This window comes from Engystomops pustulosus, chromosome 1, assembly GCF_040894005.1.
Source record: "Engystomops pustulosus chromosome 1, aEngPut4.maternal, whole genome shotgun sequence".
Lineage (NCBI taxonomy): Eukaryota > Metazoa > Chordata > Amphibia > Anura > Leptodactylidae > Engystomops > Engystomops pustulosus.
The window spans coordinates 120,812,736-120,840,491 of NC_092411.1; the positions used below are offsets into that span (position 1 = coordinate 120,812,736).

At 37.2% G+C, this 27,756-nt stretch overlaps 1 protein-coding gene across 1 annotated transcript in view; it reads right to left on the minus strand.

Annotated features, from left to right (window-relative positions):
• GLIS3 (GLIS family zinc finger 3) overlaps positions 1-27,756 on the minus strand; it is a 243,969-nt gene that overhangs the window by 159,139 nt on the left and 57,074 nt on the right. The window contains exons 3-4 of the mRNA XM_072151809.1: positions 10,952-11,159; positions 4,857-5,970 (exon numbers count right to left, since the gene is read on the minus strand). Coding sequence (XP_072007910.1) covers positions 4,857-5,970; positions 10,952-11,159 — 1,322 coding nt within the window. The remainder of the gene's footprint in view (positions 1-4,856; positions 5,971-10,951; positions 11,160-27,756) is intronic.

Sequence of the window (27,756 nt, forward strand, 5' to 3'; positions counted from 1 at the left end):
GTTGATGGGAGATAGTTTTAGGCGCAAAAAAGGCACATATGTGCACATGCATTATGAAAAGTCCCGAAAATTTATGAAAAGGGCAAGTTTGATTCATGTGCCCCTCTGATAGCCAAACATTTTCATACTTTAGTATACAGAGCTGGTAACTGATCTGTACCCTCTGTTGAAATCACATCATCAGCCAAGGTTAAGTGACGCCATTGGGTTTGAAGGGAATTTTGGCCACTGTTTGCTAAAACTGCTATAATGTATTGCACTATATCAAACAAGTGTTTTAGGCAGCTTTTAGACACTTTCATAACTTGAATGAAAAAGGGACATGATTTCACATGTCATGTGACTTACTTTGGGACAAAAGTTAGCTACTTTGCTGTGACATGAATTACACTATACATAATCATACTTATTTGACGCTGTGATAACTCTGGCGCAGTTTAAAAATGTCTAGACTAACATTTAGACAGTATTAGTAAATATGTCCCTTTATGTCTCTTTAAAAATAGTCTCTTAAGAAAAAAGGAGAGAGTTTATGTGGGTAAATGCTGCAATAACCCTGTTTGTCAACATCTCATCCACACTCTGAAAACTCGTCATAAAAAGGCTGCAAATCTTGTGTAAACACTAACAGCAAAAATGTTCTTTAACATCTCAGTACTAGTGAAGATAATTTGTGTGTCATAATACCCTTCAATGGCAATGAAACGCTATGGCTGGCAATCTTTATGTAAACTATAGCGAAAAAACACCTGATAATTAGCCTGTGATTTTGTAAGCTCACACAATGTAAGTAGATCATGGTGACCCAGACAATAACAGAACCATACGTTCTTGCCAACTCCAGCTTAAGGTGTGTAATATGGACATGGAAAAAAGTCACCATAGATAATACTGATAAACACCTTAGTGTACGAATCACTGGGACATTCAATAGCTTGGTTCATACCTAAGTCTTTTATAAACAGATGGTGAAGAACTCATTGTTACACCATGTAACCACTTTTGTTCATAACTGCTATTGAACAAACATGTCAAACAAGTTTCAACAAGTGCAGCTCAATCCCTTGAAAAGAGCTATCAGGTCACAGTGCTGAAATCTTGTCACACCAAATACCTAAAGCCACTGTAAAGAAATCGTTGCATGTAAGTGGCTGGGCAAAGCTGGCTTCTTTAAGAACAAAAGGAGCCTTGTCTTGAAATAAGGTGACGATTCCTAATTGAAATCAATGATTTTTATTGTGTCTCTGATAAGTTTGTTTGCATAGCTGCACACTCAATGAACGGTCATAGACGTTACCAGGAACATTCACCCATAAGTTACACTCCTGTGCCTTGAACTATGGCTGGGCACTTGCACCATGTTTACTCTTCATCATCCTTGGGGGTAGTGTTGAAGGTTTACAACACTAATGAATATATTAAAACAGAGCCAGGCATTTTCATTAGGTTTGAATACATTTGTGGAAATGTACTCAAACTACCCAAGCTGTCATTTTTTCCTTGAGCTCCTGCCAACACATGCCCTAAGCAATGTGTCCAATAAGAAGAAAACTGTTAAAACAATTGTTTTATTCAGTTTACTTATTTACGAACAGATGGGGATTATTAAAATATTATGGCCCGCAAAACAAACCTATAAAAGGAAATTCTTAAGAATTTGAAAAAGAACAAGTTTACAAACTTTTCTCCAAACTAACAAATCTGTTATTTTTGCTCTCAACACATTTTAATAAGCTTTCAATCTATTGCAGTGACATTGTCTAGTGGCTACTTGTGATAGGAAAGCACCCAAATATCATAGCTATGATGAGATAATCACAGAGCTTCTCTCATTTAAAGAAAATATAACAATGTTTTGGATCAAAAGCATTTACTTATTTTGGCACCATGTTATTATGTGGAATCAGCAACTTTTGTAACAATAAAGCATTAAACAGAGACCATAATTCTGTGCATATTATTAAATAAGACAGCAATATATACAGGGGGATTTATTAGGGCTTCTATGCCAGAAAACTGGCAAAGAAACCCTGAAATAAACGCAATTGCTAACACAACACCAGCAATTGTGATAATTTCCCGCTTTACGTGGTGGGGCATGAAGGGAGTGCAACCAGCATGGAAATGGGCCGGCACCGGATGGTTCCGCCGCCCTGCACCTGCACACTTGTTGCAGCAGGTGAACTTTTACAAGTAATAATTTGCCTGCTGCACACATTTCCATACCAGGCAGGACCTGTTGTGCAACCCAGCCCGAAGATGCATCACATGGCAGGAGCATAGACTTGCAGGAGCTATAAAATTCATACAGCCCAGGGTTCATGGTAATCTTAATCCGCCCCCCTGCACAGCACTACAACATATTAGCACAAGCACCTCACAGAGGGAGGGGAAAGAGATAATATTGTGTTTGCTGTCACAGAACCTGCACTTCTTGCAGTTATTACATCAACCATGGACTTCTAAGACACTCTGTTTGGTGTAAAAATACTACCTAATGATACATATGCCCAAATCACCTGAAGAAACATTGTAAAGAAGAGAGGGTGAATTCCTCCAGAAGCATGTGAGGCACTGATGAAGTCATATAAAATATTACTTCTTCTAAATTAGTTATTGCTGGTAAAGGTTCTACAAGCTATTGATTTGCGTGGTGCACCTAGTTTTCTACACATGGCTTTTCCATTTCCACTCCTGTTGTTGTAAATGAATATAAACAATATGTGCAATATGCTATGTTAAGTGGTGATGTTATGTTATTTGAGGCTCCAGTTACCTAATTTTAAAACCTCCTAAGGGTCAGATGTTTTTATTACGGTATGAACTGATAAATAGAGGAGGGTGCACTTACTTTTATAAATCTTATCAGACAGCTAAGGATCATTGCTACGTCCCATGTTGTTTCTGACTGTTGCATAGTCTTGTGGATTTGACATTAGTGGGGTGGTGTATTACTATGTACTCCTATTTGTGATCAAAGGCGTTGCTATAAAATCACCTCCAAGGTGGTAAGCATTTGGCCTTTGGATGTAATATAGATTCAAGGTGGAAAACATATTAATTTAAATATTAAAAGATATAAAAAATATGTAGTTGAAGAGAAGAGTATATAAACTACAACTGTGATAACCTTCACCTTTCAGTGGCTGCAACATGGGCAGTGATTTCAGAATAATCCTAAGTTTAAGTAAATTAAGTTTGAGACTTGAGATTTGGGCAGCTATCCTTCACCCGCGCCATCTCAGTCACATCTGGAGAGGATTTCAGAGCTTTCCATCAGGCTGCTTTTCTGTTTCTAGTATGACTGTCAATCACACACTTTCTTTGGACTTTGTCTTGTCTCTAGTTTTGTCATGTGCTTTCACCGATTCATAGGCCGTAAAGTCTCATGAGATTAGGAGCTGTAAAGCATTTGATACTTACCAGATGTTAAAGCAGGGTAATTTTCACTCCTGATGGACAAGAATTATATTAAAGGGAACTTTATTTATTTGATCATTCCAAGTAGATCAGATGAAAGGCAAAATGTTTGATCTACCTATAGTTTTCTTAAATAAATGTCAGGAGCAACTGCACATATTTTGAAGATTGGACAGGTATTATTAAAACCATTCTTTCTGTGCTTAATCAGAGAACAATTCATGGGGCATTTGGATGAAGACTGAAAACTACACCAGGGTCCAGCATCTAAACACGGGTAAATCTAACTAAGTCAGTAGAACCAACAGATATTTCTACAGTTCATCTGGTGCTATGCTAATGTCATCACAGATGCCCTTTCACATATATCATAGAAATAAAATACATGTGACTTGAAAAGATTTATTAACCCTTCAAGGACTATTTATAAATATATGTTTATTAATTAAAAAAACAAGAAGAAAATGAAATCAAGCTATGTGATACTGTATGAAGGGTGAAGTCATACAAATTCCTAGAAGAATTACTGGACCCACTACATCTTATGAGAAGGGTGGAACTGCTTGGTTGGCCTTTTAAAAGTAATGCATTGACGCTTAGGATATGACATTTCAAAATATCTTTCATTATCACTATAGTGCTGTAGTAAGTGAACAATAGTAAGCACACTTTTATGACTAAGAACATTGGACTTATGCATGAAGATAACTGGGATGAGAAGACGAAGAGGACTGGACTTACAGCATGAGGATGATGACTGGGATGATACTACATTATCATTCTATAAAGTAAACATATGGAGCTAGCAAACATTAGTCCTGAATGTATAAAAGCAATGTCTGCAGTGAGCTAGAAGAGCCCCCAAAGCCGACTGCTCACAGCCTCTTCCATAATGTGAAACTGTTTCACCACCACTCATGATCTTTTTATAGATTTTGCCCAGAAAAACCTTTAGCTTCTTACCAAAACACACTGTACTATAGCGGTACAGTAACAGTAAAGTTGTATGGAGAGGGATCACAAGTATCTGCTGTTAACATCTGCAAGGAAAGGAAACAATGTAGAACAGCCATTTTTGGGTAGCTACATAACTACTGACAATTTCGGAGAAGCAAAGGCACCACTATTTCTATCTCAGCCAACAAAGACTAGGAAGAATTAATTTTAAATAAATTTGAAGTCAGGCTAAGGAACTAAGATGTTCTTCGCAAGGCAGTTTGTAAGCTTATTGGGAATATTGTGGCAGAATAACCAAATTTATTTAATGTAACAGCACAACATTACTTTTGGTAAATAGCTTTAAAAGCACTGCTATATTATAAGACTGACAGACTTGGTCAAACCAAAAAGAAAGTGCATTACACATTTTTCTTTAAAGCTTACAAGCTTAGGTATATTCATTTGAAATATGTGAAATATTTTAATCATAGACTTACCGTGCATTTGTTTGGTTTCTCTCCGGAGTGAACCCGCATGTGAATGAGAAGTTTATATCGAGCATTAAATGGTTTGTATCTTCGGGGACATCCTGCCCAAAAGCAAGCAAAGTCCTCCCCTTTCCTTTGATCTATATGGACCTTTTCTATGTGCCGTACAAGTTCCTCCTGCTGATCATATAAAGCACTGCAGTCAATCCACCTGCAACAATGCTTACCATTAAAATCATCTATTTCTCCATCTTCTTCTAATAAAGGAACTTGTCCTGGAGGTGGGAGTGAAAGCTGGTGGGACTGGTTCAAAAGTTCATGTTGATGCATATGTTGATGTACATGATAAGGTGGTGGCGGACCTTGATGAGCAGGAGGTGCTGTGAGAGGAAGTGATGCCTGTGGCGCTATGTCAATAGTTCCACCAGGATAATCATCCAATCTTTCACTCTTTAAGACCCCAACAGTTTGTCCTTCATTTAGTCCAATGTTGTGTCTAACTGCCATATTGTTCATGGCATCAGCATGCAGATTATTTCGTTCCAACTGCTGCATTCGTTGATATTCACTCAAATTCCCTGGGAGTGACACATTATCATTGATAGCTAAAAGACTTTTTTGGGAGTTTGATCCAGCGCATGTTGGAGGAATACAGCTACCTCTGACTCCTAAAAAATGCCCATAAACTTCTGGTTGAGGTGAGCTGGTTGCCGGTGAAGCTCTTGATCCATTTATATAGGCAACTAATGAGGTTGGTGAGGTGCGAATAATAGTATTAAAGTCAATTCCTATACCATCAGATAAAGGAGACAAGGAAAGAGCTCTTTTCTTTGACCGTGCTGAATGTGACCTTGGAGAAGAATGTCTAGGACTGGGGTAAGGAGAACAGTTATTTTCTAAGCCAAACAAATATGATGGCAATGAGTTTGAGACACTGTTATTTGACATGGAAGTTCCCGGGGCGATACTTAACAGATCTCCAGGTTCACTACTGTTTTGAGATCCATGGTTAGAGGCATGAATTCTATATCCATGGGACCATTCCTGTTTAACACTCATTGTAGAATGACTCTCAGTTAGGCTTAAAGTTGTGGAGGCAAGAGACTCACGTGACATAAGTGATCTGAATGGAGGCAAAATGGGACATAGATTAAACAGATTGACAAAGTGATAAGTTCATTAAGCATTGTTGTAAAACGTAGACTTTCATTTCTAAATATGAGTATTGTTTCAGCTTTGTCAGATGGGAAAGTATGTGTTTCTCATGGATCACAATACATATTAAATTTAAAAAATGCCACAGGGAACAATGTGTACCTACCTATACATCAATTCAATTTTGATAAATTCTACAATTTCTTATAAAAAAATAATTTAGCCATTTTTAGTGAGTTTTTGTTGTTGATATTTGCAAAATTTGAGACTCCAAATGATACAGGATAAAAAGATTTATATACTATCATATGAGATATTTAATGGCAGAACAAAAAACATATTTTTTAAAGCTAAAATAATATTAATAATATAATTTCTGTAACCTGCTGACTGGGCAATGCCAAGGAATTCCATAACCTCCTTTAGAAACTGTGATCTATTTGGATTACTGTAGCTAATATTACCGTATCTATCTCAGAATATTGACTCAAATACTATTATGCTTTTAATCAGATGAATTAGGCAAAAAATAGAAAAGCAACAGCAAGTGACTAGTCTTTTGATTTCACACAGTTTTTCTGAGGAAAGTACCTTAGAGATGTTATGTTACACATGTCAAGGTTTATGTTTAGCTTATTTCTTAATATTAGCATTGTAAATTAATCACAGCAGTTTATGCTCCTCATCTCTTAAGCACTTTTTTAACTTGGTATGTGTGTCACCTGGATTTACTTCCCAGAAACCAGGGACAGGGCGGAACTAAAATACTAAGATCAGTTTAGGTATATGGGATTCAGGCTGGTAAACCTCCCCATCACAAAGACTAAGTTTCAGACAGGACCTGAGCCATGTGGAATAGCCCAAAGCTGGATTACACACAAACGTGTACAACTGGCCTAAGTCTGAGAGTGGTTCAATAATACAATTTGGGCAAAATGAAACTGAGATGGTGGAGTGTAAAGGTTGTTTGCCAAACAGCGTTTGGCTGCAGAAATGATGATGAGACAAATATGTTACCCGTACCGGTCAATCACATTGCAGCTTTCTTTCCATACAGTGCTTTTAAAAAATATAAACTACTGTTTAATTATTTTCCTTGGCCAAGAAAGAGAATTTTTGTAATAGTCAATCTTTATGACTCTTCCCCAAAGGAGGTTATTAATTAATACCACCAACACGATAACATCCCTAATCGCATAGTATATCAGCTCCATGTGATTAATCTTTAAAGAGTATTATGGATGGTTGCACGCACAGGGACACATTGGGGCAGATTTATCAAGCTGTCTGAAAGTCAGAATATTTCTAGTTGCCCATGGCAACCAATCACAGCTCAGCTTTCATTTTACCAGTGCTCATGAATATTTTAAAGGGGAGCTGTGATTGGTTGCCATGGGCAACTAGAAAAATTCTAGTAAGTCTGCCCCATTTACTCCATAGCACAATAGGAAATACCCTAACGTCTTGTTACACATGGGGAAATATGAAGAGGGGAAAAACTCACTGGGCGTTTGCCTCACAATGCAGCAAACGCCCGTCGCTAAAACCCACGATTGTTGCTAGCACCAACTGCAGGCATTAAGATCCATGGCTATCATGTTTTAGGCTATCTATTACAATGTGCGATTTGCATATTACAATAGATGGTGTGCAAATTCCACATATAATGGAAGTATATGGAAGGATCAATCAGACAACCTAGGGTTAAAGTACCCTAGGGAGTCTGAAAAATAGTAAAAAATAAAAATAAAAAAAGTTTAAAAAAATTGTATTAAACAACACCTAAATATTAAAATCGCCCCCCTTTCCCTAGAAGTCATATGAATATAAATAAACAGTAAAAATCATAAACACATTAGGTATAGCCCCGTCCAAAAATGCTCGATTTATTAAAATATAATAACGACTTTTACTGCATTTAACCTCGTAACGGAAAATAGCGTCCAAAGTCGCAAATGGCATTTTTTTGCCATTTTGAAAAATATTAAAAATTCAATAAAAAGTGATCAAAAGGTCATACAGTCCAAAAATAGAAGCATTGAAAACTTCATCAAAAGTCGCAAAAAATGTCTTCACCCACAGCTCGGTACACCAAAGTATGAAAAAGTTATTAGCACCATCACCCCCTTTCCCTAGAAGTCATACACATATAAATAAACAGTAAAAATCATAAACAAATTAGGTATCGCTGCATCCAAAAATGCAGATCTATCAAAATATAATAACGGTTCTTCACTGTGTTTAACCTTGTAACGGAAAATAGCGGCCAAAGTCGTAAATGGATATTTTGAAAAATATAAAAAATTCAATAAAAAGTTCGTACAGTCCTAAAAATAGAAGCATTGAAAATGTCATAAAAAGTTGCAAAACTTTCAACACCCAAAACTCTGTACACCAAAGTATGAAAACGTTATTAGCGCCAGAAGATGGCAAAATGAAGAATTTTTTTTTTTTGTACGGGAGGTTTTAATTTTTGTAAATGTATGAAAACGTTATAAAACATATACAAATTTGGTATCCCTGTGGTCGTACTGACCCAATGAATGAAGTAGACATGTCATTTGGGGCGCACAGTGAAAGCCATAAAATTTCCAGTATATGGCATATTATATTAAATACCACCACTATGAATGCAATTTGTTATGCAGAAGCTCAAACACGGCTCTTTACATGGAAAAATTAAAAAAAGTTATAGATTTTTGAAGGTGTGGAGTGAAAAATAAAGACGCAAAAATGAAAAAGGGCCTGGTTCTTAAGGGGTTAATTAAAGCATTTGAACTTTCTGTCTTTGCACTAGAAAGAATGTGCAAACTGCTTGCACATGTATTTATAAAGTGTCCATGCCACTTTTATGTTGCAGCTGCACTGTACCCAACAAGACAGAAAAAAGGACACCTAAAGGGGCGTGCAAAAGAGCAAAAATGTATATAGTTTCTTTCTGTTAGCTTTCATTATAAACTGTATGTATGTATATATGTATCTTTACATTTTTTTGTGTATGTGTGCTGTTGTTTTGGTGCAGTTGAAGTTTTGTGACTTTCTATGCCTCAAATCAAAATAGACCAGAGCAAAGCCACTTTGGCATAGATCATGTTTGCAACAAATTCATTAATGGAAATCAACAACATGGAGTTAGAGGTTTTAACACAAGCATACTTACACACTGGTGTGTGCCCCCTGAAACAGGATCCCTTTTATTTAACTGCTTATATTAGCAGTTTTCGTGGAAAGCGTACCCCAGAAGCCCATCTGGCTCTATCGGCTGCTAATTATTCATGCCTTCATATGGCGCTTATGCGCCTCCTTCCTTTACCTGCCAGAGGGTTGGTGACAGCCAATATAGACAGATACGGCTGTCTACGGAAGCCAGACAGACTGGAGATATGCGTTGTTTTGTTATGTATAACTGCATCTTGTGGTCTATGCAATGTGTATATATATATCTGTTGTACTTATCATGTATGTATTGGATCCTTGATATATTATTACTATGGGAAGGGGAATCCCTGTACGGCAGATGAGTCTTATCATGGACCATGGCCAGAAGCTTTTTATTTGCATATATTCATTTTAATGTGTTTGTTGTGTGGCTATGAACTAATAAAAGTGATTCATAAGTGATTTAAGGTTATTGTGTGTGCAGAGTGCTATTGTGTCCATGTTCTTGTTTTTTATGTGACTAAATTGTAGAACTACTTTGCACCCCATCTGTGTGCTCACTTTCTTAGATTGAGATATGGCTTCTGCAACATGCACAGGAAGCCCCTGTGGCTCATTTGCATATCTTTAAAAGTCCCTTTTTCATAAAAAATAAGCCATTAACACCTAAATGAAGAATGGATCGTGTTTCAGGGATCCCAAGCCAGTGTGTACTCTTGAGTTAAAACCACTAAATCCATGTGGTTTATTTCTTTTAAACTGGTTCTGGATATATTTAAAAATTTAAAATTATTTGTTTTATGAAACTTTCAATTTAGACACACGATTTGATGCAAAATGACTTCAGAGCTCCCCTTGTTTTACAGTATGTGATGGGACTTTTTATGTATTTTGTGACTTTTGCAGCTGTCAAAGACAACAAAAATAGCATAAGAACACTATGTACAGAATTTAAAGGGCCAATTTGATGGGCAGTGGAGCTCAAAAGACAGTCCCAAAAAGCCGGCTTAAATATAAATTGCTTACATTTTTCTATATATGACTTGCTAAAAATGTTTTTTTATAAATATTTTAAAAATATTTTAAAGATGCAATGACAATAAATGGTATTCAGCTTTTCCATCTGAATCATTAAGGTTTCATTCACCTTAAGTTATACATTAAAGGGGTATTCTCGTCTGGGCATTAGCATTCAGTTTGATAAATCTGCCATTAATAAACATTTCATTAATTAGATGTTATTAAAAAAAATGTTCCTGTGTGAAGATAATTTCTCATACATACGTAGTTATGTGGTCCCTTAGAAACGAGATGGCTTCCTCAGATACGGCCACCTCTGCTGGATGGATTGCACAAATAAACAAAAAGTTTTGTATATGAAATATCCGGGAGTTACTGCAGATCCTACAGCCGTCCTGTGGTAATGATTGCTGAATCTAGGTGGTCAGGCAGAGCTCAATAGCGCATGTCTGCCCACTGCTGCCTAAATGTGATGTGGTCGTAACCGAGGAAGCCATCTCGTTTCTAAGGGACAACATGGCTATGTTTATGAGAAATTATCTTCACACAGGAACATTTTTTTTAATAACATCCAATTGAAGAAATGTTTATATATGGAAGATTCATGAAACTGAATGTGAATGCCCAGACGAGAATACCCCTTTAAGTTATACATTTTATTCTGATAAAAAATAGAAATATTGGTACCAATGTCTCATATTTGTACATCAGTACCAATATAACATACAGTACATACAATACAATAAAAAAAAAAGTATCGAGTTAGAGACCTGGTATCAGATGGAGGTATAGCTAAGTGCTGAAGATTCAGATTCCTCTGTAAGCTTGGACTTATTTGATGGCACGCTGTTGCAGCTTGATTTGCTGGAGGGGATATAGGACCCAATCTCTGGACCATCATGGGACTGCTTGTGACCATAAGATTGTTGCAGCTGCCTTTTGCTTGTGTCTTGTTTTGCTGACCAAATGCAACATTCCCTGTAAATACAGATAACACTTTAAACCTGTGTTTGCCAGATTATTCATGTTGATACAGTATGTGAAAGAGTGTGGACAGAACAGGTATTTACTGGCAATGTCGAGTGTTCACTCCCGGCTCCACAGTATGAAGTATTCACCGCTGTAAATCACCAAGCATTGTACTGACACCAATACAAAGAATTTATATTTTTTGACCCACACAGGAGATTTATAAATTTGAATTTTTTAGGGAACTTGAGAAAGACCCAGGAGTTGATCCAGGGGGTGTGTCATTGTGACCCGGCCCAGAGCTAGAGGGGGAACACATCTGCCAGGCAACAGATTTTGGGTCCACGATAAGGTGGAGAGAATCAATTGTGTGCCTTACATACCATCGATTAAGAGAGTGGCACAGGAAGAGAGACATCTGTGTGCTTTTTCTGGGCACACTCTAGGACACAGGTGGCAGGTATCACATCACCTACGTCATATATGACACAAAGGCACCCAGCACTGCAGGTAGAAGAGGAAGAGGCGAGAGTGCGCTGGAGTTGAGTAATTTGTTTTTTTGTATTTACCAGAGCCCTCCTAAAATCTGCATTAATTAAAAAGGTAGGGACGTGCACTACTGAACTCTGCCTTAATTATTGATTAATTTATAAGTAGCGAGGCTGCTGAGCTCTCCTTTCATTAATAATTGGGTGTCACTAATAATGAATGCAGCTCAACCCCTTATTAATTACCTCTGTATTAATTAATAAGGAGTGGTGGGCTGCTGAACTTTGTATTCATTAATAAGGTGAGACAGGGACACTCATAAACTCTGCATTCATTATTAAGGGGGTCCTCCTGATCTTGCATTTATTAATGAGGGGCCCCCCTAATAATTAATGAAGAGTTCAGTAGCTCTCCCCCCCATTATTCCCCCCCAGCGTTCATAAGTTCCACCTTCATTAATTATTTCAGAGTTTAGGGGGCACCCACAATAAATTTGCTCTCTATACCTTACACAAAAGTATTGTCACCTATGAAGGGTCCATCAGGATAAAGATCAGGACGGACCAGGCCAGCACATAGTTAAAAGGAGCAGCTATGACTGATTTATACAGTGATGTCTATATCTGCCAGATGCTATGCAGTACATCTATTGCCACTATATAGTTACGGGTGGTATAGTCCATGTTGGTATATATTGATGTGTGGTATATTCATTGTTGGTATATTTGTACAGTATTGTACAGGTATGTAGGTATTGTATATAGGGTATATATATGGTGTGTGTGTAGCATAGACATATTATATGTATGTGTAGGGTATATATGGTGTATGTGTGTAATTGTAGCATATAAATTGTCTATGTATGTAGAGTGCAATATGCTTATATACGTCTATAATGCTTACAAAGTGATTATGTGCATATGTCTGTGTAGCATATATGTATATTGTGAAGTATATAATGTGTGGGATTGTTACGGAAGTGAGGATTTAGGTAAATGGGTCCCCAATCCTAAATTTGCACCAGGGCTAGACTGTTTCACCCTGTCCTCCTGCTCCTGCTCGGCATTGCCATTACCTGCAGCACAGGAAGTTTTAGCACACAGTAGAAGGGGAGAAGGGATCCCTACACACTCTAACAACCTGTGAATTTGCAGCATAAGAACCACCCAAGTAGCTTTTCTAGCTCATTTGCACCATTTTAAAAGTTGATTTTAGAAGAAAGGAGGACATGAATAACAAATATAAGAAGATTACCACTGGTCCGTGTTTATTAAAGTGCACCAGTTTTCTGTCTGACATCCCACTGAAAAGAAAGTTCAAACTGCTTGTACATGTATTTATGAAGTGCCAGTACTTTCTGGTCTTAGCAGTCACATACTTTTTTATACTTGACCGATAAAGCCAGGATATCACTACAGTGGTTTAATGAACCACCAAGAGGGACAAGAAAAGCCATGATCGAGAGAGGCAATGTTGGTTTAGGCTACCTGTACTTGAACAAGCAAAAATCAAGAAACCTCTTTAACTTTTTAATGACCAGGCTTCTTTGGGGCTTACTGGACCACAGCTAAATGTCAGCTTGTGGTGTTTTGCATTTTAAATTTAACATTTTCTGTTTCATTGTGTATCCCTATTTTTTTATACTTTAATGGACACAAAGGCCTTTTTAATAGCTAAAAACTGTAGAAAATATCAGTTAATTTTGCAGGAGTTTTTCTAAGGAGATAAGTTTTATGGTAGTTTGTTCTAGTATCTACTCTATCTATGTTGCTATACCACCAAGAACAAACATCATGGTATAGCATTAAATATATCTACCTTCCTTAGCTGCAGGGTTGGACTGGCCCACCCCAACACCTGGAGCTATCCTCATCCATCCTCCACCATCCCCATCGTTGGGCCCCTGAAGAGTTAATAATAGCACTCAATGCCATCTTTCAGAGACTCCCAGAGACTTCCCGGCTCACAACGCACTTTGACCCTGGATGTGCGACGCGCAATGACATCATCACGCAGCCGCGCATCCTGTTCCAGTCCGTCTTAGCTCCTACTGCAGAGAGAAAAGGTGGAGAATGGCAGAAGTTCTACACAGGTAAGTGTTTTTTTTGTTTTACAGCCCAAGGTGGATGGAAGGGATTACATAGAAAAAGAATGGAGTGGTGAACTCTAGATAAAATGAGGTGGGGACATTTTTTTACTGTTACTTCAGACCCACTCGGGTACTTTAACCATTCGGGCGCTACTATTACCTCTATTACCTGTATTGCAGTTTAAATTTTATTGATGGTTTCTAATATCCAACCATCAGCAAGCTATCGGAGATCATTATACATGGCAAGCCTACGAGTCTCTATGAGACTTCTAAATAGGGCTATTGTGTTTGAACCTTAAGATGTAAACAATAACTTTCCGAACTTCCTTCAAATCTACCAAGGTGTGCTTAGATTTTACTTTCTGGCAACAGGGGTAGGATCCCTAGTCGATAGCACCTGTGCAAGATTGATGTGTGACCGTACACAAAATTCCCTGACATAACGTAACCACTGCTGCAAGAGAAGAAGAAAATAATTCATTTCTTATCTTAATGCCTTGAAATTCCCTGACCCCAACTGCCGCAATATAGTAAAACTGTCTATGTAGCAGTAGGGTGGACCCCCAGAATCCATTTCACAGGTGAGCCCTAATACCCCAGTCAAACCCTGCTTAGCTGTAAGTAAATGAGAATTATCCAAGTACAGAATTTCCTAGGCAAAACTAAATGGGGCCACACATTTTACATTTGGCTTCAAACGTATTCATGCACAAACATTTCACACCAAATTCAAAAAGAAATTTACTTTGGGGTTACAAATAAAATGGAACATATTATGTATGGGGGACCTTTATCTTTATTTCTGCTAGTGAAATTGTCTCATTTTTGTGACTTTTCTGCGACTGAGACTTTTCTGCGATTTTTGCTGTCACTTTTCAAGTACACCTTGGTCAGCACCTTGCGTGTGCTTTGGGTATCTTTGTTTTTTTAGATGTTCCGTGCGACTTTTCACTAATGTATCACTTTTTTTGCGACTTTTTAGGTGCAAATCTACATCTGGTCCAGGGCAGGTGCAAAGGAAGGATATTTTTCATTGACCCTATTTTAACATGTAAATTGGAATTATTTCACATGTTTTAAATGTTTAAAATTTTGCACAGTAACCTGTTTTTTGAAAATTCAGAAATTTTTGCATTTACATTATTTTAAATGTATTGTTTACTTCTAAGGGTGAGGTCACACATCGCGTTTTAATTGCATTTTGAAAGAGATGATTTTCCTTATTGCATAAATGTTATCATTTGGGTTTACAAAATGCAATATAAAAGTGATGTTAAAGCATGTGTTAACATCACGTTTACTATGCATTTTGTAAAACTGTACTGTAATTAGGCAAATCACCTCTCCTCAGCTGTTGTAATGTGTTTCAAAATGCAATTAAAATGCAAGATGTGACCGCAGCCTAATATATGGCAACATCTCCCTGGGGTGTGACTAGAGTGCTTAAAAATGCAGGACACAGCCTCAAATTCAAAATTTACCATAGTGTCCACTCCTGCATATAACCCCCTTACATGGCTTGTGTCCATGTGGATTTGAGACATTTGCAACAAAAAGTCTCAAAAAGAAGACAAATTTGTGCCTGCCAAAACTGAACATGTGTCACAAGTAAAAAGACATGATCATACATAAGGCACAAAAAAGAGCTGTCAAAAGTCTCAAAAATTCACCAGAGAAAAAAAACTATGATACATGTGGCCCATATGTGTTTATTGCTGTCCTGTGTACAAATCACAGGGATCTACTAGTTAAAGTCCATTAAGTCACTGTTATGAATTATCTTTATACCCAGACCCAACCAGGTGCACATAGCATCTTCACTGTATGTCTCTCATCCCCCCTGCACCAGGATCTGCAGGTGCACACAGCATTATCCAACACAACATAAATGAATGGTTTTTAGGAACAGTTCCACAGCCCATTGATGTAAGTGGTATGGTTGAGAAGGAGTTAAAGAAGCTAGGCAATACAATGATTATATGAATGGATGTCTCTGCTGAAGATAACCTAGAGGCATCACTGTAAAGAACTAAAATTCTCAACTTCATTTAACAATGCCGAAGAGGAATGCTCCTCAGACCATGCACGTCCACATGGTTGAATGTATGAGAGTTTTTTTCTTTTTCATATTTGGAGGTACATGGTTCTAGATTTGTCTTCCAGATTACATAGCCTGAATACACTGAGTCAGACTGGTTTTCAGATATTTGATTACGAAAGTTGTGTCAACATGTGCCTTTTAGGGACAAGCACCTTAATAGATGACTTTTGACTCAATTTTGAGTCAGACTTACTGTCTATGATTGTATACTTGAAGAAAATCCCTTAATCATTTTTGACATCAAGGCATGAAGTCAACCAACTGGCCCCATATTGCTGTCACATTAGACTTGAATAGATTGAGCACCATCTACTGAAAGGGCTATGTGTCTTTTATACACAAGTAGAAGACAAGTGTCAAAAATGTAAGTGAATGCCTTCCAGATGTCATTCATTTGCCATTTCATGCATACCCTCCACAGTGAACCTGCAAATCTTTCTACAAAGTCTTCCAGAAATATTGTTGACTGTCACCACGGTGAAAAAGGAAGTACTCTAAGGCCATGACCTGGCACGAAAGCCCATGTAAAGTGAAGCCCATGTAAAGCCCATGTAAAGCAGAAATTGTGGACATATTGCAACAATCAACGTACAGTAAGTAATAAACACCTAGCACATTCATCCAATCTTCCGCTTTAACCCTTTTAGAGCGCAGCCACTTTGAGGCTTAAAGTAGTTTTTTCGTAAGAATTTGTACTTATTAGTTATAAATTTTGCTTCATATGTTTTGCATTTATTTAGAAATAAACCCTAAAATTTGCCATTTTCAAAATTCTAAATGATCTTTTCAGACAAATAAATTTACCACCCAAATTAGTTACTAAATTATATTTTGCTTGCTTTATGTTTTCAGAATTTTTTATATTTCTTTACATTTTTAAATTCAGTTTCCCTGATTTGCAAATGGACTTTTTGGGGGATCATTTTTGTTTTTAATGAGCTGTGAAGTATACAGTTTTAGAAAACCAATAGGAATCACTTCATTTTCAAATCTGCACACTTTAAAACTATTAAAAACAGCTTTTATGAAGATTATTAACAAGTTGAGAGCTTCAAAATGGAGTTGAAACTTAGAATTTTCTATTTTTGTTGGCAACACATTCCTCTAGCCCTAAAATGTACACATTCACAAAAGATAAAAGGAGAAAACCCATCTTAAAATTTGTTATGCAATTTATCCTCACCTCACCTCACCTGTATGTGCTCATAGTGAAGAGAAGGAGGACCATAGAGAACCCAGTTTTGCCCTACAGGAAGTAGCAAATTTGGTTGGAAACCCCTGTATATTCATTTAAATGCTGCAGTCACGGTGACCGTAGCAGTTAACAGGTTAGCATCCGTAAATAAGACTTACTCCAACCATGGTTGCTACATTTGGGTGTCAGGTATTAGTTAAAGCTGATGCCGACTCAGCTCTGGTGATGAGCTGAACTGGCATCACCTCAACGCCATACATATATGTCGATGCACATTAACAGTGGCCCCTCAGCATCCCAACATGCACAACACTGCATGCTAAAGATTCTTCACACGTAAACAATATGCTGTGGTGCTTTTTTGCGACATTTATACAATGCATTTTTTATCACCTAGAAACACTTACGGTATTTGATTTTACCATACCCAATTCATGCAGGATTTATAAAAAGAAAATCATGAACATTTTAAAATTGCATAAAAACAACTTAAACATTAATGCTTTGGAAAGTGCAATGTAGACCTTTAAATGTAGCATCTGCCCCAAAAAGTGGAATAAAAAAAAAATTTAAAACACTGAAAAAAAATTACAAAAACACTAGGGATGGATTTCAAGCCCCGTGCTCCAGGTGCAATTGTGGTTTTTAAAATGTTGTAAAATGGAGCAATTGTGAGATTTTTTTACTCACACTTAAATGTTGAAAAATGTACAATTTTTACACCAATGACTTCACATTTGAAAAGGAGCTGGGTAGTGTGAAAAATAAGGAACTTCACAGGACCAAAGTTCTAGACTTGTGCAACATAATGCCAGGAAAATATGTATAAAAGCCAAGGTAACAGGAGCCAGAGGAAACACAGTTACACAAAATGACCTGTAGCTCTGTATGTGCTTGGCATATGGCTTTTACTGCTAGGATTGAATAAAACATTGGACCATTTACAGTTAGGTCCCTTCCATACTTGCGTTTTTTACGGAGATGCATCAAAAACGCATCGCACGCTGAGACACATGCAAGTGCAATGCGTTTTTCACACAGCAATTGCCATAGAAAAGATAGAGCTCAGTCCTGAGTCCTTTCACGCGCATTACCTGCGCATGAAAAACGGAGACACTGAACAAACTCTGACTGAAAACTGATTGAACTCTGATGCAAAATGTGCATTTTTCACTGACCAAACCCTGATATTGGAAAATTGTTTAACTTTTCCTTACACAAACCATATCAATTATTTACTGAAAGTGGACAACCGCTTTTAACACTCCTAGGCCGGGTTTGAAGCAGTTATAAATTCTTTACTGGAAGAGAACAACATAAAGACACAATTTAAATGGAAGCGATTAAATTTCCTTCCAGTTTCTAATGACATGCAAGCACAGTAGGGTCTCTTTCATCAAAAACATAAAAAATAATGCACCAGTTTTCATTTTTCATAGTTTTATACATAACAGAAATGAACAAGGGAAGAAATTAGCGCTTCTATTTACTCAGCTTTTATCATGTACTAACAATTCAAAGGGACAGAATACAGAAAACATCAAAACGACTCAAAACATTTTGTGTTGTGATTTTAAAACCCAAAGTTGTAAAATAAAAACCTTAGCCAATTAGTTTTATGGCTTTTCCTATAATTAGTCATTAATGTTATCTACAGCCCATATCTTGTAGTGCCACAAAGATAACTCAAGGGGTCATTACTCCAAAATAATCTTGTATATGATGCAAACTGATTTTACAATCACAATGTATATGGTTCATATTTCCATAAATAACCATATAACCGGCTTTACGCCCTAATTATTCTCTAACAAGGGATGTAATAGACCATATGGAATCCAATGCTATTAAAGTAATTCACATGCAACAATCATTAGAGCACTGCTAAAGCACAAAGGAGTCTTTGCAATGCAATTTATCATCTGTTATAGCAACTGGGCACCTTTTCCTTTCTATAGCAACTGTGCATATCAAAACAAACAAGATTTTCCAAAACGTAACCGTACTTAGTAATGGATTCTTAGCGTCCAAGGATCATTGCACTTCAGTTAATTTTTATACACCAGTAACAAGTGATTTCTCTGAGCCAGGCAAAAGCTACATCTTCTTTGCACAAGCCATGTGTGAAGGGTTATTGGTGAGACAAAGGATGTGTCTCTAGGTACTTGACATCTGAAACCTATCATATGTTGACGAAAGTAAAGGGTGATTACTGGTATCCAACACTTCAGTTATCATTATCCAGAGAAGTTGAAAAACTAAATAAAATGTAACGGCGATAAAACAGTAAGAAGACAGAACATGCGATACAGCAAAGTTAAACTCAGATATGAGAACATTATAGATGTATCAGCAATGCTGATTTACACCCCATAATCCTTCATTACTTTCCGTCATCCTACCATTTGATCCCGGACGAAATTACTTCCTCACACCCCCCTCTGGGCTCTGTATCACTGATCCCAGGACATATTTTGTTTAGGGACAAAAGCCGATACTTTAGGCAAAAAAAGGATTCTATAATCTATAGAAATAAGGCTTCGGCGCTTCACTTAAGTCACCCTGGCAATTCTGGCACCTCCGATATTTAATTATGCACACCCCATCTTCGTTGTGTTCCTCCTCCTTAGACTGAGAGACTGTGACGTCACTCGGCTCTCAGCACTTCTCGCACATGTGCAGTCAGTGAATCTTGCACAGCCGGTTGTGACACATTGCAGCTGTGTGCTGTGTATTCCCGGCGCGATGTATGCCCGCCGTATTACGGTACGACAGGCATACATCGTGTGCAATTAGCATTAAACTGTATGACTTGAGTCAAATGTTTTGGATATCCTCTCACAAGCTTCTTAAAAAAGTTGATAGAAAATTTTGACAGAACTGGTGTAACTGTGCCATGTTTGCTCGCACCTGCCTTTTCAGCTTTCCTCATAAATTTTCAAAAGGACTGAGATCAGGGCTTTGTGAGGGCCACTCCAAAACATTGATTTTGCTATCCTTAAGCCACTTTGGAACTAGTTTGACACTATTGTTCGGGTCATTGTCCATTTGGAAGAACTATTTGTACCCAAGCTTTAACTTCCTGGCACCTTTAGGTTTCTGGAAATTTCACCCAAGGATGAACCAGAATTGTGCAAGTCCACAATCCTCCTAATTTTGATAATCCTAAAACGGTAAAGGTTTAATCTGATTTTATGACTGATAGTAAGAAGAACATGCTATAACAAAATAGAATGGATTTATAAAAAATATTTTATATCTATCTATTTCTATCTATCTATAGCTCTCTAAATCTATCAATCTATATCTGTCTCTCTATACCTATGTATATCTATTTATCTCTATCTATCTCCATGCATCTATACATCTCTATCTATCTCTAAATTCAAATTCAATTCAAATTAAAAGAAGCTTAATTGGCAGGACCTAATACAAGTTAGCATTGCCAAACCATTTACAAAATATGTGATTGTGGGGGACAGGAAAGGGTGGGGTGCAGGAGGAACATTGGGTGCCCCCTTCTCTCTCAGCCTGTGGCAGGCAGTGACATATTGTGCCGCTATGGCCATTGGTAATTTTCTCTTTCTTCTCTATGGAACTGAAGTCAGGGAGGAAATCTGAGAGTGTCCTGAAGTCAGTGTCCTTCTCTGCTGAATATTTGGAGCAGTGTAACAGGAAGTGAACCTCATCCTCGGTAGCCTCCCGGTTTTGGCACTTTTGGCACAGTTTTCTCTCCCAGCACATTATAGATCTGACTCCTGTCATCAGATCTATGTAACTTAATCTGTCACTACTACCTGTTGGTGCAGCTCACAAGGATTTCATACCAGTCACTATCTACTCAATTCATACATTAATCATGTCAAAATCATATTTTCTTTATCATGTAAATGAGGCTGGGAGTGAGAAAGTGATGTTACGCCTAACCCTCCACACCCTCTGTTTATAATGTGTAGTAAAGCATTGCTGGTGTCTGTGCTTTATCTGCTGAAATGCTGTGTTCTGCTATACAGACATCAGCTACACAAGTGCCTGACATGCTGTGTTCTCCTCCTATACACATGTGTGAGACACAGACATCAGCTACACAAGTGTCTGACATGCTGTGTTCTGCTATTTACATGACTGCATCCTGGAGCAGATGAATACACACCAGGAAGCACATAGAGAAGCCAGCACCAGGAGTGTCACATTTATGACTTGTGCCACAGTTTTCATTTGAGATATTGGGAACTGAATGAGGTGGGGCCAAAAATGCTGGGTTAGCAAAACTCTAACACTCCACTTGAATCATCCCTACGAATAAGTGGCAGTGGTCTTGTGGGAATTCTATTCTATCTACTTCTAAGTAGTTTCTAGGACCCTCATCTCTTGGAAGTGAAGCACTGGTCACAAAATGTATTTACGCATTGATCGTCAATACTGTATGACTTACACTCTGGTTATCCAACATAATCAGTGATGAAAATCCTCTATGTTATGTTTTCTTTGCCAAAACAGGTAGTGCTAAGTAGTGAGAGACTAGGAAGTGCAGAGCATGTATTTATTTTACATTTTTGTTCAGGCTCTTTAACATAAATGTGTTACTAGAAAATATCTATTTTAAACATAGTTTTTAGAAATCTTTACATTTTGAAAATTTTTGTCATTTTTAAATTGTGTGTAAAAAAAGGTTAAAAAATAGATATGTTTCACAATCTTGTTTAAAATAGAAAAGTAAAAAAGAAAATGATAAAGGATACAATTCCTTTAATCAATATTCCTTTAATAAATACTTTGTTTTTATGCATGATACAGATACACCTTGAAAAATGAAAAGTTTTCAGTTGTATACAATATAAAATCCCCTTACCTTGTGACTTTAAATTGTTCTCTCCATGCAAAGTTACAGCACACTACATAAGTTCATAAGTTAATTCACATACCTCACTAAACAAAAATTAGTTTTATGGCTTTTCCTATAATTAGTCATTAATGTTATCTACAGCCCATATCTTGTAGTGCCACAAAGATAACTCAAGGGGTCATTACTCCAAAATAATCTTGTATATGATGCAAACTGATTTTACAATCACAATGTATATGGTTCATATTTCCATAAATAACCATATAACCGGCTTTACGCCCTAATTATTCTCTAACAAGGGATGTAATAGACCATATGGAATCCAATGCTATTAAAGTAATTCACATGCAACAATCATTAGAGCACTGCTAAAGCACAAAGGAGTCTTTGCAATGCAATTTATCATCTGTTATAGCAACTGGGCACCTTTTCCTTTCTATAGCAACTGTGCATATCAAAACAAACAAGATTTTCCAAAACGTAACCGTACTTAGTAATGGATTCTTAGCGTCCAAGGATCATTGCACTTCAGTTAATTTTTATACACCAGTAACAAGTGATTTCTCTGAGCCAGGCAAAAGCTACATCTTCTTTGCACAAGCCATGTGTGAAGGGTTATTGGTGAGACAAAGGATGTGTCTCTAGGTACTTGACATCTGAAACCTATCATATGTTGACGAAAGTAAAGGGTGATTACTGGTATCCAACACTTCAGTTATCATTATCCAGAGAAGTTGAAAAACTAAATAAAATGTAACGGCGATAAAACAGTAAGAAGACAGAACATGCGATACAGCAAAGTTAAACTCAGATATGAGAACATTATAGATGTATCAGCAATGCTGATTTACACCCCATAATCCTTCATTACTTTCCGTCATCCTACCATTTGATCCCGGACGAAATTACTTCCTCACACCCCCCTCTGGGCTCTGTATCACTGATCCCAGGACATATTTTGTTTAGGGACAAAAGCCGATACTTTAGGCAAAAAAAGGATTCTATAATCTATAGAAATAAGGCTTCGGCGCTTCACTTAAGTCACCCTGGCAATTCTGGCACCTCCGATATTTAATTATGCACACCCCATCTTCGTTGTGTTCCTCCTCCTTAGACTGAGAGACTGTGACGTCACTCGGCTCTCAGCACTTCTCGCACATGTGCAGTCAGTGAATCTTGCACAGCCGGTTGTGACACATTGCAGCTGTGTGCTGTGTATTCCCGGCGCGATGTATGCCCGCCGTATTACGGTACGACAGGCATACATCGTGTGCAATTAGCATTAAACTGTATGACTTGAGTCAAATGTTTTGGATATCCTCTCACAAGCTTCTTAAAAAAGTTGATAGAAAATTTTGACAGAACTGGTGTAACTGTGCCATGTTTGCTCGCACCTGCCTTTTCAGCTTTCCTCATAAATTTTCAAAAGGACTGAGATCAGGGCTTTGTGAGGGCCACTCCAAAACATTGATTTTGCTATCCTTAAGCCACTTTGGAACTAGTTTGACACTATTGTTCGGGTCATTGTCCATTTGGAAGAACTATTTGTACCCAAGCTTTAACTTCCTGGCACCTTTAGGTTTCTGGAAATTTCACCCAAGGATGAACCAGAATTGTGCAAGTCCACAATCCTCCTAATTTTGATAATCCTAAAACGGTAAAGGTTTAATCTGATTTTATGACTGATAGTAAGAAGAACATGCTATAACAAAATAGAATGGATTTATAAAAAATATTTTATATCTATCTATTTCTATCTATCTATAGCTCTCTAAATCTATCAATCTATATCTGTCTCTCTATACCTATGTATATCTATTTATCTCTATCTATCTCCATGCATCTATACATCTCTATCTATCTCTAAATTCAAATTCAATTCAAATTAAAAGAAGCTTAATTGGCAGGACCTAATACAAGTTAGCATTGCCAAACCATTTACAAAATATGTGATTGTGGGGGACAGGAAAGGGTGGGGTGCAGGAGGAACATTGGGTGCCCCCTTCTCTCTCAGCCTGTGGCAGGCAGTGACATATTGTGCCGCTATGGCCATTGGTAATTTTCTCTTTCTTCTCTATGGAACTGAAGTCAGGGAGGAAATCTGAGAGTGTCCTGAAGTCAGTGTCCTTCTCTGCTGAATATTTGGAGCAGTGTAACAGGAAGTGAACCTCATCCTCGGTAGCCTCCCGGTTTTGGCACTTTTGGCACAGTTTTCTCTCCCAGCACATTATAGATCTGACTCCTGTCATCAGATCTATGTAACTTAATCTGTCACTACTACCTGTTGGTGCAGCTCACAAGGATTTCATACCAGTCACTATCTACTCAATTCATACATTAATCATGTCAAAATCATATTTTCTTTATCATGTAAATGAGGCTGGGAGTGAGAAAGTGATGTTACGCCTAACCCTCCACACCCTCTGTTTATAATGTGTAGTAAAGCATTGCTGGTGTCTGTGCTTTATCTGCTGAAATGCTGTGTTCTGCTATACAGACATCAGCTACACAAGTGCCTGACATGCTGTGTTCTCCTCCTATACACATGTGTGAGACACAGACATCAGCTACACAAGTGTCTGACATGCTGTGTTCTGCTATTTACATGACTGCATCCTGGAGCAGATGAATACACACCAGGAAGCACATAGAGAAGCCAGCACCAGGAGTGTCACATTTATGACTTGTGCCACAGTTTTCATTTGAGATATTGGGAACTGAATGAGGTGGGGCCAAAAATGCTGGGTTAGCAAAACTCTAACACTCCACTTGAATCATCCCTACGAATAAGTGGCAGTGGTCTTGTGGGAATTCTATTCTATCTACTTCTAAGTAGTTTCTAGGACCCTCATCTCTTGGAAGTGAAGCACTGGTCACAAAATGTATTTACGCATTGATCGTCAATACTGTATGACTTACACTCTGGTTATCCAACATAATCAGTGATGAAAATCCTCTATGTTATGTTTTCTTTGCCAAAACAGGTAGTGCTAAGTAGTGAGAGACTAGGAAGTGCAGAGCATGTATTTATTTTACATTTTTGTTCAGGCTCTTTAACATAAATGTGTTACTAGAAAATATCTATTTTAAACATAGTTTTTAGAAATCTTTACATTTTGAAAATTTTTGTCATTTTTAAATTGTGTGTAAAAAAAGGTTAAAAAATAGATATGTTTCACAATCTTGTTTAAAATAGAAAAGTAAAAAAGAAAATGATAAAGGATACAATTCCTTTAATCAATATTCCTTTAATAAATACTTTGTTTTTATGCATGATACAGATACACCTTGAAAAATGAAAAGTTTTCAGTTGTATACAATATAAAATCCCCTTACCTTGTGACTTTAAATTGTTCTCTCCATGCAAAGTTACAGCACACTACATAAGTTCATAAGTTAATTCACATACCTCACTAAACAAAAATGTCATTGATTTTTAAAATTAATTATTAACTGTTTAAGCAGACAGAAATATTTCATGGCAGTGGGTTACGTGATCCATTTCCTCATTCCAGACTATGTTCCTCTCCTCTGCTAACCCCCAATTTTGGGTTAATACCTAAACCTCTATGATGTATGACATGCAACAATACACTGCTGCAATGTCCCTGTGGAATGTCATGGAAAATGTGTTATAATAGAGGCACAATAGAGTTTCACATACCATTACGTCTACCTGCCTAATGTGGTTTCCCCTTCTACATGAGAAATTTGGAAACAGGGCTACATAGTAATTCCATTATTTAGCAGTAAAACATTTTAGAAAACATACAAGTTGGCTTTCAACTGTGATTTTGGCCATGCAACGCCAACTACGGTAGCCATTTTTGACTGAGAAGTGCAAATGTAGACCTAAATTGCTGTCATCTGTCTGACATGGAGGTCTTTGGTCATGTGAAAACTGTCATTCTCCAGCTACCATGCCTTGATCATTACTCTCATTTGAATCAAAAAGAGCACATGAATTGAGGTTGGGTTCTACATTTTAAAGTTACCATTTCTGCTATAGTGCTGTATCTGCTAAACTGCAACATTTTTCAGTGTAAAATATACCTGACATCTAAAAGAGTAGAAAATCAAAGTAATTTATCCCAAAGATTAAAAAAATATTATAACCAACTACTGCATGGTCATTCAGTAAAGGATTGAGTTATTGAGTTATTTAATACATAATTGTGCTACAATAATGCATATATGTCCATACACAAAACTTATTGGTTTACATAACACCTCAAGCAATTAACCTTTGAAGCAAGCTAACAAAAGCAAAATATGTAGAAGATATAGGATACTGATGACATAGCTATATCAGCTTCTTGTATTACAAAAGAGCTCTGATTACTATTGTACCACAGCCGTTAACTCCATTAAACTACATGCTGGAAATCAGTTGTGCTAAGGTATGTTTCACAAAAGAATGAATTGAATCTCATGTGCTGAGATTTATAGGCATTAAAATATATTTGGCAAAGAACTCATAATTTCAGGTCCAAAATGCCTCCCAAACCAATAATAGTACTATCCAGGGGCATTTCACAGGAGCACATACTATGTTGAGATGTTATGGCAGAGGAGAGCCAGATTAATTGTGTACGTCTGTAGGCAAATCAAGTCCACTGCTTTGTAATGACAAGCATTATATTAATTATATTAAAAATTAAGCAGATGTTTTTGAGTTTTATATGATAATTTATTGAAAAAGTATTTTCTAAGGTTCTGTTCACATCTCCATTTGAACCTATGTTAGAGTGGTCTCCCAAATAATTTATCTGATAGTTGGCTGAAATAAATCCCTCTGTCTAAGCATACAGTAGCATAAGTCCCAATTAAAATATGTACTGATGTTTACACTGCGTCCTACTGCATACATTCAAAATAAGGTATGTTTATATAGTCAGAGGATAGAATCACAGTTCTTCTCTCGCCCGGCTCACTCGCTGCAGTGGGTGGGAAACATGGAGCCCCTGCATCACCATTCTGGATGGCAGATTTACTGCCTTTTATTGTGATGGAAACAGGTTAACACTGGCCTTATTATTAACACTGCATAATCTTTAGATGTTGTATTGTACAATATCACCGACAGAATGTTCTATGTGAGATATCAATCATTTTCTTGCTGGGAGATTACTGTATGCATGTATTGATCTTTAGTATGATTCAGAAAAAGATTTCTAGAGCTAGCCTCACTGTCTGAATGTAAACATTACCATTATTCTGTATAGTCCTCATGGCTTCAGGCTTCTCTGCAGTCACATTTACCTTGGACTTTATATACAGTATAATATGGCAGCTGATAGCTGGTTTAAGCAGCACCATTTTATTTATTAAATTATTTTATTTTGTTCCCTTATAAAGAATGGCTGGACTATTATACAAGCTGTTATACCTCTTGTGTCACCCCCTTCATTCTCATAGTCTGTAAGCTGTTGCGAGCAGGGTTCTCACTCCTATTGTTCCATATGACTGTTTGTACTCTGTAATGTAGTATTTTATTTGTATAGGTCCCCTGTGATTTGTAAATATTATGGCACTCTATAAATAAAAATTATTATTAGTATTATAATAGCAGATGTACAGTAGCAGCAGCTGCCTGAGAACCACAATTTATCTGGCTGGCAGCAAATTTTCTAGGTGAGCGAAGGCTCATATACTTTGACTTGGAATAGTTGAGCATGTTTATGAAAAGGAATTGGCAATGCAATCCAATCTTAAGTTAAAGTGAGTTTCTCACTTCAAAACATAAGGCCTAAGGCCCCTTCCGCACTTGCGTTGCAGATCACGTCAGAGTCTGATCAGGGTGCGATCAGGGTGAAAAACTGACATTTTGCATCAGAGTTCATTCAGTTTTCAGTCAGAGTTTGTTCAGTGTCTCAGTTTTTC